The sequence below is a fragment of the Geosmithia morbida genome (assembly GCF_012550715.1).
Source record: "Geosmithia morbida isolate 1262 chromosome Unknown scaffold_4, whole genome shotgun sequence".
Taxonomy (NCBI): Eukaryota; Fungi; Ascomycota; class Sordariomycetes; order Hypocreales; family Bionectriaceae; genus Geosmithia; species Geosmithia morbida.
Genome location: NW_023336191.1, coordinates 1001658 through 1015055, shown reverse-complemented (window position 1 = coordinate 1015055; position 13398 = coordinate 1001658). Strand labels below are relative to the sequence as shown.

The following is a 13398-nucleotide window of genomic DNA, read 5'->3' as shown; positions in this document are numbered from 1 at the left end:
ATACTATTCCATTACTCATTTATTCTGTGAGCTCTTGAAACTTTTGAATAATGGAATAATAGTAGTATTACTCGTACTCATACCCTCAGCCTTGTGCTGTCGGATATGCCTCATCTCCTGGACCCACGTGACTTGCACTCAGGGGCGTCCAAACGAACCCCCCCCATTTCCTATTTCTCATGTAACTTGTACACGTATATAGCTTCTTCCTTCTTCCTTCAAATGACAAGTATCAGAGACTTCAGCCACAGACCTGTTTGTATGCACACCGCACGTGCGTTGTACAAAGGGTCGCCAGTGGAGTCGGATACACAGCCTCGTTCATCTCACAGAAAGTCGTTGGTGCACTCACTCTGTCGGACCCTCCGGTAAAGCTAGCATATCCTCGATACTATACCTATACTCGCACAATCCCTCGGATATCCAACACTGAACCCCCCCCCCTTAGGTAGATCGTTGCCAGATATGGGAAATCAGCAGTTCTGTTGTTTATTGTTATGTCACATTACCTCTAGATGTATGGATATTTGTACGTCGTTGTAACAACAACAACAACAACAACAACAAACGTCCTTGAAACATATAAATCCTTCTCTCTTTCTCTCTCTCTCTTTCTCTCTCTCTCTCTCTCTCTCTGTCTTTGAATGTCCACCTATATGCTGTAATATCATCATCGTCGTAAACGCATATATCGTGTGTGTCGTATTCCCCCTCCCCCAAAAGCCTCAGACATCTGCCATCTCGGCATCCTGCCGAATAGGTAGCCCAGTCTCATCTGTAGTAACGCCATTCACCACCACGGACACAGGCACCGGCAACTTCCCCTGCACCTGTCCCGCTTCCACCGCCGCCGCAGATTTCGTAGCCTCGTGCCTGTACAGCCTGACCGTCTTATCCTGCCCCGCGCTGACCATGGTGTCCCCGTGGACATCGATCCAGAAGCACACGCCCCGGTGCTGGCCGTCGATGCGCTGGAGCACCTCCTTTGTACCGACATCCCACAGAACCACGCTACCGTCTTCGCTCGCCGACGCGACAAAGGCATTCCCGTCACCGTCGCCGCCGCCGCCGCCGAGCACGCCAAAGCAGCCTCCCACGGCGAACTTCTCGTTCCGGTGGCCTTGGTACGTCTTCTTGACTGTGCCAGACACGTAGTCCCACAGACGGATGCAGTTGTCCAGGTTTGACGCGAGGACGAAGCGTCCGTTGGGGGAGAAGCAGACGTTTGTCACGGCCGGGTTGTCCTCATGCACCAGGGTGCGCAGGCACTGTCCTGTCATTGTATCCCAGATACGGCTGCTGTTGTCAGTCAAATGTATATACACATCGTGAAGATTAAGAAGAAAAGGGCCCGGAGAGGACGAAGGAAGGGAGACGACGTCGTAGAGGTGTTTGGAAGGAGATGGTGCCAAAGAAGAAGACAAGGCTCACATCAATCCGTCAGTAGAACAGCTGACAACCAAAGTCCCATCGCTCGAGAACCCAATCCCGCCAACAGGATCACTGTGCGCCGGCAGGCTCCTCATGAGCCTCCCAGCCCTGACATCCCACAGGAATACAGCCTCGTCGTACGACCCGCTAGCCAGCATATTTCCCTTGGGGGAGAAGGCGAGGCAGTGCACGTAGCTGTGATGTCCCCTCAGCGGAGCCATCTCCAGGCTGCCCGATGAGACGGCGACGGACTTGCGTGTCGTCGTCTTGGGCCTCCCCGTCACCCTGTCCCAGAAGCGTATCGACTTGTCGTCCGACCCGCTGGCCAGCGTGCCGCTGTCCGGGCTCCAGGCCACGCAGCTCACGCCCGCCATGTGTCCTGCCAGCGTGTCCATGTGCGCGCCCGTCGCGGCGTCCCAGATCTTGACCGTCGCGTCCGCCGAGGCCGACGCCACGAACCGTCCGTCCGGGGAGATGCGCACCTGCGAGACGGGACCGTCGTGGCCCCGCAGCACCAGGCGCGGTCGGTAGTTGGGTCGGGCGGCGCGTCGTGTCGGTGTCGGCTCCGATGGTGCAGGCGAAAAGTATTCGCTCGGTGACGAGGAGGTGCTTCGGCTCCGCGTCCGCGTCCGCGCCCCACTCCCGCTTCGGCTTCGGCTTCGACTCCTACTCCTCGACGCATGGCCTTTGCTGTTGTACCGCTGCCTTCTTGAAGCTGCTGCTGCTGCTGCTGTTGTTGTGGAACCCTCGTCTGAGCTGCCGCGTGACGCGCGCGTCGCCGTCGCTTCGCCTTGCCATCGTGTGGGGGATTCGCTCGAAGTCCTGCGACGCTTTTGCCGCCGTGAATCCTCGTCTGATGTGGTTGTCATGGCGTGTTTGCTTGCGTGTGTGTGTGCGGGTGTGTGTAGGGGATTGTTGAGAAAAGGAACAAGCTTTGGAGAGGTCGGTCTGTGGTGGGGTGGGGGGGGGGGGGGGGGGGGGGGGGGGGGGAAGAGAAAGCTACATGAGTGTGGAGACGCGGGTGGTGTACTCGTAATGTCACATGTGACATGAGAGTTATGATACTACGACCAGGTGCGATAAAACTTGTAATACATGTACAGCAGCACTTGAGTATGCATACCTGTAGCATTGGGACATACCGCCAACAAGCGTCATTGTCATCAATCATGGTGTCACATCATCGGCATCTTGACTACTACACAACAGGTGCCTTCTTCTCCATCCTAAGCCCCATGTCCCCAAGGAAGCTCACCCCTCTCGGGCCAGCTGGAGGAAGACGTTGGGGGCCGACAGATCAAGGCGCATGCTCTCGCGGATGCAAGCTACGTAGGAGGGGCAAAAATCGAGGACATTTTCGTACTCCGGAAGGGAAGGTGCTGACATATCTTGCCCGAGCGTGTCGCGTCGTCGATCCCCCGCATCAGCTTATCGTACACGTCGGGGTTGGAGAACAGATGCACCATCGGCGCCTGGAGTGCCGTGCCCGTCATGCCCGCGCCCGCCAGCAAGACTAGCAGGATCTCGCCAATGATATTATCTGGGTCGAGAGGCTGTGCATTTTCGTCTGTCGCATTGATGAACCTGCTTGATTGTCAGAGCCACAGCTTTCATGAAACATGATCAATAGAACTGAGAGATACAGGATATAAAGGATTCCGTGGAGCAAATCTCTGCAGCAGATCCATGCGTTCACCAGCTGTTCCGTTTCTTATATCCTCACGCAGCTGCTGGATCAGCCGGTCATGGAACCTCGTCAGGGTGCCTATGCCGGATTCCTGTTCGGGACTGGAGACGAGGTATTCAGCCAGAGACGTCGTCTTGATCCAGTCTGCAAAGGGATACAGCCTAGCCACGATGCCCAACATGACCAGGCCGTCGTGGATTCCTTGGGTAGGCCCGCCAATGTCGTTTCCTTCCTCCATGAGCCCCAAGGGCGCGCCGAACCCGACGGACGAGATGACGCCGCACGCCATGATTGCGGTCTAGGGAGCGGAACCAAGCATGTTGCCGTCGGCAGAGGTGTCGGGATGCTTACTAATCCACTGCTGGATCTTGTCGTCGACCAGAGGTTTCCATCTTCTTGATGTTGGTGAAGCTGTAGGGAGAGGTGACGATCTCACAGCGTTTGACGTGGACAGAGGTGTGTCGTGCATGTTAAAGAGTGCCTCCTCCCTACCGAAGCTGCCCGTAACTTAGTGGCTTGACTTGCTGGCGTTGCAGGTGTAGATGTCTGGCAGCTTGGCGGCGCCGCTCAGGAGGGGCATGATGGGGATGATGCGGATCACCGGACCTGTGCACGATTGGATACAATCAGGCGTTCAAGTTGTCATAGTACTCAGATCGAAGTTCAAGCACCACGTTTACCGTGTAAGGCAACGAAAGGCCTGGCACTCGTCCTCCTACACACTGTTCTAGGCTGTTCGTCATCCATCGTCGCGTCACACTTGCCCAGAGGATATCGGAGAACTTGCGCAGAGGGTGGAACAGGCGGTAAAGACGATCTTATCAACCACCGACCATTCGAGGTAGAGCACACCCACGAGGAAGACGTCTCGAACGCTGAGTAGAGCCGTTGTGTGCTCGCACAAGGTACAGAGTATGATGACATGTGCTAACTCAGCAGTTCACTCCCGCATCGCCTGCGTCGCAGACATTGAAGAAGAATCGCACTGCGCACGGTGAGAGTGAGAAAACCCCCTCCCCTCTCTATGCGCATATAAACATGTTGGTCGGGTAAAGACAAATCTGGCCCTGTAGGTCATTTCGTGGGACAGTATCCCGACTCTGCTGACCGATGGGCGGATTGTAGAGTACGGGAAGGGCAGATGTGGTAGGAACGACACGACGATCCTTCCTTCCAGCCTCAATAAACTTCTTCATCGATATCTTCTTTCTTATGTGCTTCTCGGGACGTTCGATCTCCGTGACGTAAGAATACGTTGCAATACTATCACGTGTCTCCCATAGGAAGCGTTTACCTATAAATGAAGTTGTTCAGATGTCTCTTTTTTTTTTTTGCTCCCTTACTATATCATGTTCACAATCACCATCTCGGAGACAACATCCTCCACGTTCCAACCGCAACGTCTCATGTCTCTACGATGCCCGTCGGATCTTTCTCTGTATGCGTGAGGCGCTACACTCGACTACGTCATCACGCAAGCAAACATTCTCCCATGACCCCTAAGGAGGAATGATACGGGCCATTAATAGCCTGCGGCTCGAGATGAACTCTTTCTGTGACCCCGGGTAGCCACGGCCCGTTGCTGAACTTCCTACTACCTTCAACACCCATGGCCCGTACGGATACTCGTACGAGCCATGTGTTGAATTGGACGCGCGCCATATCCGGTCTACATCCGTCGGTATCCTCTACCTGAACCTGGCTTGGATCAGGCGTTCAATAGTTCAATAAATCAAGATTGAGACCCCCGAATATTAATCTTGAGTTAGGCGGAAGAAGCTGCCGAGAAGGCCACAGGTCTAGTCAGGTCTACGGAGTACTCCGGTCAATATTAGCGAGGGCTGAGCGCTGGACACTTTTTTCATCCCGACGAATGGGTCCCAAGTTGGCAAGGCTCCAAGGCCCCAACTCTACATGTACGAGCTCACCGCAGGCCTACAGCTTACGAGCGCCTAGATGAGGTGCAAGCTGTACGGTGTACGGGGGATAATAATCCCCGCTCGGTAATAAGACTGGAACGATAAACGTGGGAGTGTACTCTATTACTCTGTGACTCGGTCTGTTCCAGTACGACGAGTAGGACGACGGAGTAATAGTACTATTAGTAATAATACGTCGCACAATTGTGAAAAAAAAGGACATATTATCACTGCATATACCATATTATGTAATACTTGGAATGTTTACCCGTACATATGTAATTGAGAATACGAATATCTAATGTCCGGTTGCACCATTTCTCACGTTTACGAGTATACGGAGCATTATCAATACTCGTACCCGTAAAATACAAGGGAATAATGTAGTATAAATAGCGTCTACACGGTTAAAGCCAGCGGTCGGTCGCAGTCAGCCAGCGGGGTGGGAGACAAATGACCGGGGGGGGGGAGGGGGGCTGCGCATGGACATGTACATGCAAACACAGATAACCAATAATGATATCCCACTGCTGATGAAGAAATACGACAGTGTACCACGGTCGATTGTGCGTCCAATCAGCACTAACAAAACTGCGCCTCGTCGAAGCATTGAATTGAGAGGAGGATTGGAGAGGGGGGGGCAAGGCAAGCCAAGAGATGCTGTTGGCCCCGCCACCCAGACGGCCTCCCGATGAGCAAATGCCAGCCAGGACCTTCCACACCTTGACCCTGGCCAAGCCCGAAGCGGTATGCCAAGGTGACGAGGTACCCCCAGAAGTTGGACAGGAGTGAATGAGTGGGTGGGATGTGCCGTGTCCAGTCAGCACGGGACGAAACAGGAAACCACGAGCGAGCAGTAATACTTTGCGGGCAGTACGAGCAGGGAGGAATCTGTCTGCAAGCCGTAAGAAGGAGTACTGGGGAAATGGAAAGAGGAGCGGTAACGAGGAAGGGTGGGATGGGATAGGAAGATTGAGAGGAGCAGAGAACTGGATACCAGTCCACAAGTGCCGCTCTCTGAAGGAGCGGCGCCAACACCGATTACGGTCAAGGTACCTGTCGATCTGGGCCGAGTATTACGAGCTTTCTGAGGGGCCGGCCGAAGGGAGACGCAGGTACATAACATATGTACGACGGCCATATTGGTACCTGCATTGGCGTACGAGCAGAGGTAGTAGGGTAACGGTAATACGCCGTAGTGAGATATTATATGGGGAGGTTGTGACCAGATACTCGTACCTGACGCCGCCGTGTATCGACACTCCGTATTATGGGACGCTATTACTGGTAGCCATTTTTTCGGAAGGAATACGATCTTTACAATGTAAACGCGACGTACTGTTCAATGGTTGGTCTGCAGACGGCAGATGGCGCGTGTCGAGATGAAGTGCGCAATGCCGGTGATGGATGTGTGACGACGGTGCAGTGAAGCGCTACGAGTTATTGCCTGCAATGCATGTACGGCGTACCCATACCGTGAGTGGGTGCTCGCTAGAAGAAAAAAAAAAGAAAAAGAAAAGGCGGCAGCAGTCGCGTCCGATTCCAGTAATGGCCGAAGAGGCATCCAGTAGAGCATCAGGACGCAGTGAAAGGTTGGGGGGGCACGAGACCTGGGAATCCCAGTGCTCGTAGGTGAGAAGCGCCGAACAGATGGAGTCTAGAGCCTTATACGTATGAGAGTATATTACTGTACCTGTACCTGGTGGGCAGGGTACTGAAGGTACAGGTACGGGTACAGGTACAGGCACCGCCCAACCGGTCATGGGCTACAGTCCACAGGCTATAGGCTGTACGATACGGGATATATAGGTATACTCGTACAGGCAGGTACAGTCACTAAACTTGCAAGAAGCCAGCAGGACCAGTAATAATACAACTAGAAACAGTCCGAGAGCAATGGAAACAAAGAATGCATTGCAAGGGGCTCGTCAGCATGGCCTTGGCGAGATGCAGTCATGCTCTGATATTGGGAGTCTTGGCGCACGACGGGTTCTGTAGAGTCGACGATGGGATCTTCATTACGGGGGATTGTTTATTCTGAAGCAGGGGCAGGCAAGGTCAGGGTAGATGTGATGAGTTTTTTTTCTTAAAAAAAAAAGAGAAAAGAAGCGGAAGAAAGAGTGAGCGTCATTCGCATACAAGAAAAAAAAAAGGACCATGAATACCTATTAATCAGTTCCTTGTAAGGCGCGTCATGATGGAGACCTTATACCGTGGACAATGGAGGCCGATGAGACAAAGTGATACATAAAAGTTACAGGTAAAGACGAGACAGAGCTGTACATCGTCGACGACATCTTCACCTCTACGGGTACAAAAAAGGTAAAAACGAGGATTCGTCATTCTCAGCGACCAACAAGCTCATAATTCCCAAGGGCACCCCTTCGGGGCCTCACCCTCCCCCCCTGAAGTTGGATTTAAATTTGATCATGGCATAGACCAACCGATACGACGTAGTATCCTACTCTGATCAAGGTAGAACAAATACGACCAAAGTACGGATACAACTGCACGGGCTGTACGGAGTAATGATACATACCATTACCAAGTAATAGCCTATCGTATAGTTACCGGGTATTACTCCTCCACAATAATTACTCGTACAAGCCATTTTCCCTTTGTGAAGAGGGCTCGTATCGGGAGAGAGAATGCTTGGGTCAAGACCCCCTGGCAATTCCAAACCAAACAAATCCCCTACCCATGGGGCCAATGGGCCATCTCCCCCCTCTCCTCCTCCCCTGCTAGTCCCCTTCGCATACCTTGGTCGGGGTGGGGTTGACTTCTTGACAGACCCCTGTCTTTCTTTGACTCTGCTCTGACTCTCCTCCGTACCGAAGCTGCAGAGAATCTCACTCGTATTCTGAATAGAATATCAAGTCGATGCCCCCCCCGCGCCACCTCCACACACCTTCCTTCTTCACTTCGCATACCAGTCGTTTTTTTTTCTTCCCAACCACAGTCACTCTTTCTCCTGTGTTTTGACAAACACACACACGCTCTTTTTAAAACCAAAAACTTGTCCACTCTCTATTTTTTATACCGCACTCTTTTTTTTCCCCACCCTCTTTTATATATATAAACAGACGCAAAACAAACAAATCCATTCATCATGCGCTCTTTCGCTACCATCCTGGCCCTCGCCGCCACCGCCATCGCCCAGACGGCCGGCTTCGACCCCATCTACACCCCCTCCAACGGTGAGGTCATCCCCGCCGGCTCGACATACACGGTCACCTGGTCCGCCCCGGCCGCCTACAAGTCCGGCAACGTCGCTATCAGCCTGATCGGTGGTGCCGACCAGGGCACCCTCGTCCCCATCGCCAACATCGCCAGCGGTGTCGCCAACTCGGCCGAGTCCTACCAGTGGTCCGTCTCCTCCGACCTCGGCGACGCCGCCCTCTACGGTCTCATCTTCACGCTCGAGTCCGACACCAGCATCTACCAGTACTCCATGCCCTTCAAGATCAAGAAGTCCGACTCCAAGTCCGCTTCTGCCTCTGTTGCCTCTGCCGCCCCTGCTGCTGCCGCCTCCACCACCGCCGCTCCCATCCAGGCCGCTGAGGTCGTCAAGACCGTCGACCTCGGCACCACGACCGTCACCGACTGCCCCGAGTCCGATGCCGCCTCGTCCACTGCTACCGCCCCCCCTGCCGTCCAGACCCCGGCCTCCGCCACCGCCACCTGGACCACCAAGGCTATCCCCTCCGTCGTCGCGCCCCCCGTCATCCCCATCATCCCCATCAACAGCACCTTCGTCGCCACCCCCTCAGGCACCCCCCCTGTCGGTATCGCCACCCCCGTCTCCACCCCCACCGAGGTCCCCACCGCCGGTGCGGCCCGTCTCACCTACGGCTCCGCCGCCCTCGTCGGTGCTGCCGTCATGGCCCTTGCCGCCTTCTAAGCGTCTCGACTTTTGCCGTTTATGTGTGTCATGCCAATTCTAGGGGGGGGGAGAGGACATGGATTGATAATGTCCTCCCTTTTTTTTTTCTTTTCAATTCAATTCTCAATCAAAAATATCCCAAACCTTTTATGTGGTTGAAAAACAGAAAACTGCTTTACCGTTACGTATATTTCAGTCAAAATATATATGACTCCTTTTCTTTTAACGTCCAATTATGATTCCACTTTATATTTTCAATTTCTTTTTCCCTTTTTGAAAGGGAAAAGAAAATCTTGTTGACTCCTATGCTCCAATCATGTTGTTCTGTAACAGACATCAATGAATTACCATCTCTTGTCTCGTCACTGACATGCACGCCCTTGGCCGATGTGACACAATGTACTCAAATATTCGATCGGGTAGCACCGAGAGAGACAGACCACGAGGTCTAGAACCCGTCTCTTCAACGTCAACCATTCCTACCTGTACGGAGTAATCTGTACGAGTAATACTCCGCAAAGACATCAGTCCACCAGCCTCGCCCTCCATCGTGTCGCCACATTCCAACTTGTCCAGCCTACCGTTTCACATTTCCCGCGCTAAAACTCGTCATATATCCTTTCTCGCTCTCTCAATGCATACTCATCGTTTAATACCGGCAGCATTGTCCATGTCAACACGCTCCGCCATGTTTACCTTCCCCCCAATCTCCCTTGCTTCGTTCTATTGGGTATGGAAGTTTGTTTGCCGAAACACACAAACATTCTATCTATACTAGTTATATACTGGCACTTTAAGACGAAACCGAAAACAAAAACAAGAAGAATCAAATCCGGATATAATGTATAACGGGATAATGTGACGGGAAATGTGACCAAATGTGCAAAAGATAGAATGGAATCGAAAAAAAGGTAGAAGAAAAGAGACAAAGCGCCGTGTTCGATGACTCCCGATCAACGCCCCCCAATTTGTCCCTTGGGAATAGGCGGGATCCAACATACAGCGAGGTTGATCCCCAACTGCATGATGCCAATCACCCACAGCGCCATGGCATAGTCCTTCCCATCGTTCATGAAGCGAAACACGATCGCAAACACCACGCCACCTAGATTGCCTCCAGCCCCCGTAGCCCCCGATACGATGCCGTTGGCAAAGGGGTGCACATGCGGCACGAGGCCGAAGTTGGCTCCATTGCCGAGCTCGTGGAAGATGGCCACCAAGGCCACCAGTCCCACCAGGAGACCCAGACTTGACCCTTCCGCTGCGGAAGGATCCACGCGTCCGACGATGATGAGTGTCACACCCGTGGCCACGCCACAGAAGGTGACCCAGAGCTTCTTGGACCAAAGGTTCCGTCCCGTGCAGCGGTACAGCGCATCCGACACTATACCACCCAGGGGCCGGGTGGCGAAGTTGAGGAAGCCAAAGATGGAGCCGTAGTTTCCCGCGCGCCTCTGGTCTAGGTGGGGGAAATTCTTCATGAAGTAGGAGCTCACTATGGCGTTAAGCGCCAGCTCCCCGCCAAACGAGCAGCCGTAGGTGCACACGAGGAAGAGGGTCTGTAGCGACATGAACACGGGGAGAGCCTCCCGAATCGTGGGCTTGATAATCGTCTCGCCCTGTGCCGTCTCGTACGCCTCGCTCTTGGTCATGGATGCTTCGCCTTCGCGGCCGAACAGCTCGATTTTGTTGTCCGGGCCGGAGCACTTATCCGAGCCCGAGATAGTGCCCTTTTCTTCATCTGACAGCACACCTTCCGAGGACCGGAGGCCGGTTACCTTGCCGGGCACGTCGGCTATCTCCTGGTTCTGAAGACTGTGGGTTGCAAGGTTCTCTCGGATGCGCTGCTCGCGCTCGCTCCACGTACCCAGAGGTGACTCTGCGCACAGAAGGGCCATGCTTATGCTGCACGCCAGAAGGCACACAAGTGGGACCACGAATGTCACCCGCCACGCCTTGTGCTCCGTCATTCCCTCATCGTGCACAAACGAGTCAAAGATGGCCGGCATGATGACGTACGTGAGCCCACCACCGGCGTTGCCCCAGCCGCCCGCAATGGCGTTGGCCGTGCCAACAACGTTCTTGTCGAAGAAGCCTGTGCACCATACTTGGCAGGGGACAAACGTGGCGCCGAGCACGCCGATGAAGAACCGGCACACATATAAACCCGTGGCGTCCTTGACGAGAGGTGCCATGCCGATCGGCAGGCAGCCTACCATCAGGAGACCCGCGTATACGTTGCGCGAGCCCCACTGGTCGCATAGAGGGCCGACGACGAAGCGGAGGAAGAATGTGGCTGCGAGTGAGACGATGTTGGAGTTGGCCACTTGTGTTGTCGTCAAGTTAATGTCCTTGGCGATGGTCTCGGACAGGAGCGGCGGAAATGTGTACCTTTTTGAAGGAAGTCAGCTTGGTCGTGTGAGTGTAGAGTAGAGGGGAAAAGACAGCTTACCAGGCCCAGAATGCGAGCATAAAGCCCAGCCAGGAAAAGAAAAAGACACGGCCGTAGGGGTCAAAGGGGTTGAGGATGGGGACGCTTCTGGCCTTTTTGGTGATGGGGTTGACTTCTGGGGCCCTCCATAGGAGGGCGATGTCGAAGCCCATTGTGACAAGTCCTCCTTGACCACGTACAAATACTAGGTGCCACAATGATAGCTTTGCCAGGATAACGAGAACACTGGGAATATGTGAAGTAAATGGAACGTCCACTATTTTTTTTCTTGCGACTAGACGAGAGCCGCCAGATGAAAGAAGGCTGAGGGACCTGGCTTTATAAGACAGGTCCTGGGTAAAGATGCTCTCAGTAGTACTGCTGGCAGAGCGAGATGTGCATCTCCGGTAGAAGGGGCTAAGAGTCTAACCTGCAAGGCGTTCCCTGCATCGACTCACAGCAGTGGCCGAACTTACTAGTATGTCGTTCTTGACTGGACCGGCAGTGGCTTACCCAGGCCTGCTTGCTTCTGCCCCCTTTCGAGAGGGGGTGAGGGCGGAGGGCACCCGGAGATGCTGAGAAGCTGATAAGGTCGGTTGATCGACCGCTGTTGTTTTGGGGATCCAATAGGATGTGGCTAAATACCATGACGCACATGAAAAAACTGCTGCGATCAGAGCGATGGGAGATACCCTCACAGTTGGTCTTTGGCCGGGACGTGAGAGAGGGCCCGGAGTAGTCTGACGGATCGGGTTGTCTGGCGTCGATTTCCTATTATCTGGTGCAGTGGACGGTTCTCGCGTACCTTCTTCTCTCTGGAAGCTATCAACGGAATTACCTGTAGAGTGTTAGTATTACTATGCGGATACAATTGAGCTTCCCCGCGGAGTTGCGCCGTACGTCTTAGACGGGAGCACCCAGGATATGGATCCCCGTAAAACGTGGGTCCTCCCGGGACCACAAAGCAACAGGCCAAGATCAAATAGAGGTTTCGACACTATAGAGGTGAAAAGACCAGTGGAATAGCAAGCCTCTGTCAATTACCGCCATGTGTCACACTTATCTCGAAGCAACCTCTACGAGTGGTGGAAGGGTGTGGGATCCACTAAGGGAGAAAGATAAGACGGTCGAGATGCGGGTGGTTATCTCTTCATCACCTTCTCCGCGGAGGCCCTGGTTTTCACTCGCACTCACTGTTTTATGTGTCGTCTGTTGACGTCTTTCGTCAACCGGGAAGCGAGGACGACGTCAATGTTGACCCAATAGACAAACAGATCGCTTTGCCCTGGTACACTCGTCGGCCACACCGATGCATTCGCTGAGTGCTGCAACTCGTATGACTGCAAGACCATGTCACCCTGCAAGAATCTGCAGTCCGGGATACCTAGCACAGTCGCTCTAGGACTCGTATTCTGGATAAGAAGTTCCGGAACGATATGGCGAACCGCTAAAAGATGAGTTGCACACAGCCAACCCCGCTGGGTCACAGAATCGTTGTCCGGCAGGGTGACGCCACACCGGTTATTGACACAGTGCGTTTGGTGCAAACAGAGCGACCTGCTAGAACTCAATGCTCCTGGAAGCAATAGCGGAGCTCTGAGAATCCGGGGTTTTTGCCAGAATGACCAATGCAATCCAAATGGTTACTGGCGAAGTTCGTTGCTCTGCCCGGTGACCGATAACCGGCGACTGGTGTGAAGGTATCGTCGTCTGCTTCCCTTACTGGCGGAACAACGGCCTTGCCGTCCCCTCGCCGAGAAGGTGAGAATGAAAAGAGAAATACAGAAGCGGTATATATCACAGGCAGGTCTAACAACCAGCTTGAAGATCGGCCAAAGAAAACGGTAATGACTAAGGTTCTTCTAAACCCATAAGAACAAAAAAAGGGGAGGAGGGAAAAACACCTCTATGAAAAAGACTTGTATGTGGTGATCTAAACCATATACGGTAGGTGGGGCTTTTTTTTTCTCTTCCTTCTCTTCTTCCAGGGTCGCTCCTGCTGAGTTTTTTTCACTCGGGCCAGTCGACGTCAGCCGGAAGGCGGGAC

The 13398-nt window shown here is 53.5% G+C and overlaps 4 protein-coding genes across 4 annotated transcripts; 1 reads left to right on the top strand and 3 right to left on the bottom strand.

Annotated features, from left to right (window-relative positions):
* Window positions 1–725: 725 nt before the first annotated feature.
* On the bottom strand, window positions 726–2300 carry GMORB2_5792 (COMPASS component SWD3; the record flags this gene model as incomplete). Its single annotated transcript, XM_035467762.1, has 2 exons — window positions 726–1299; window positions 1432–2300. The coding sequence occupies 2 exons, from the start codon at window positions 2298–2300 to the stop codon at window positions 726–728; spliced, it is 1443 nt and encodes a 480-aa protein (XP_035322728.1).
* A 382-nt stretch (window positions 2301–2682) lies between these two features.
* GMORB2_5791 (Cytochrome P450) lies at window positions 2683–3407 on the bottom strand (the record flags this gene model as incomplete). Its single annotated transcript, XM_035467761.1, is given in 3 exon segments — window positions 2683–2810; window positions 2816–2984; window positions 3075–3407. Coding segments are annotated over 3 exon segments (630 nt in total).
* Window positions 3408–8146: 4739 nt separating this feature from the next.
* On the top strand, window positions 8147–8938 carry GMORB2_5790 (Pfam:Drmip Hesp; the record flags this gene model as incomplete). Its single annotated transcript, XM_035467760.1, has 1 exon — window positions 8147–8938. One exon carries the CDS (start codon window positions 8147–8149, stop codon window positions 8936–8938), a length of 792 nt encoding a protein of 263 aa, XP_035322726.1.
* A 935-nt stretch (window positions 8939–9873) lies between these two features.
* GMORB2_5789 (MFS transporter, NNP family, nitrate/nitrite transporter) lies at window positions 9874–11524 on the bottom strand (the record flags this gene model as incomplete). The annotated part of the gene is made up of 2 exons (XM_035467759.1): window positions 9874–11311; window positions 11373–11524. 2 exons carry the CDS (start codon window positions 11522–11524, stop codon window positions 9874–9876), a joined length of 1590 nt encoding a protein of 529 aa, XP_035322725.1.
* Window positions 11525–13398: the final 1874 nt, after the last annotated feature.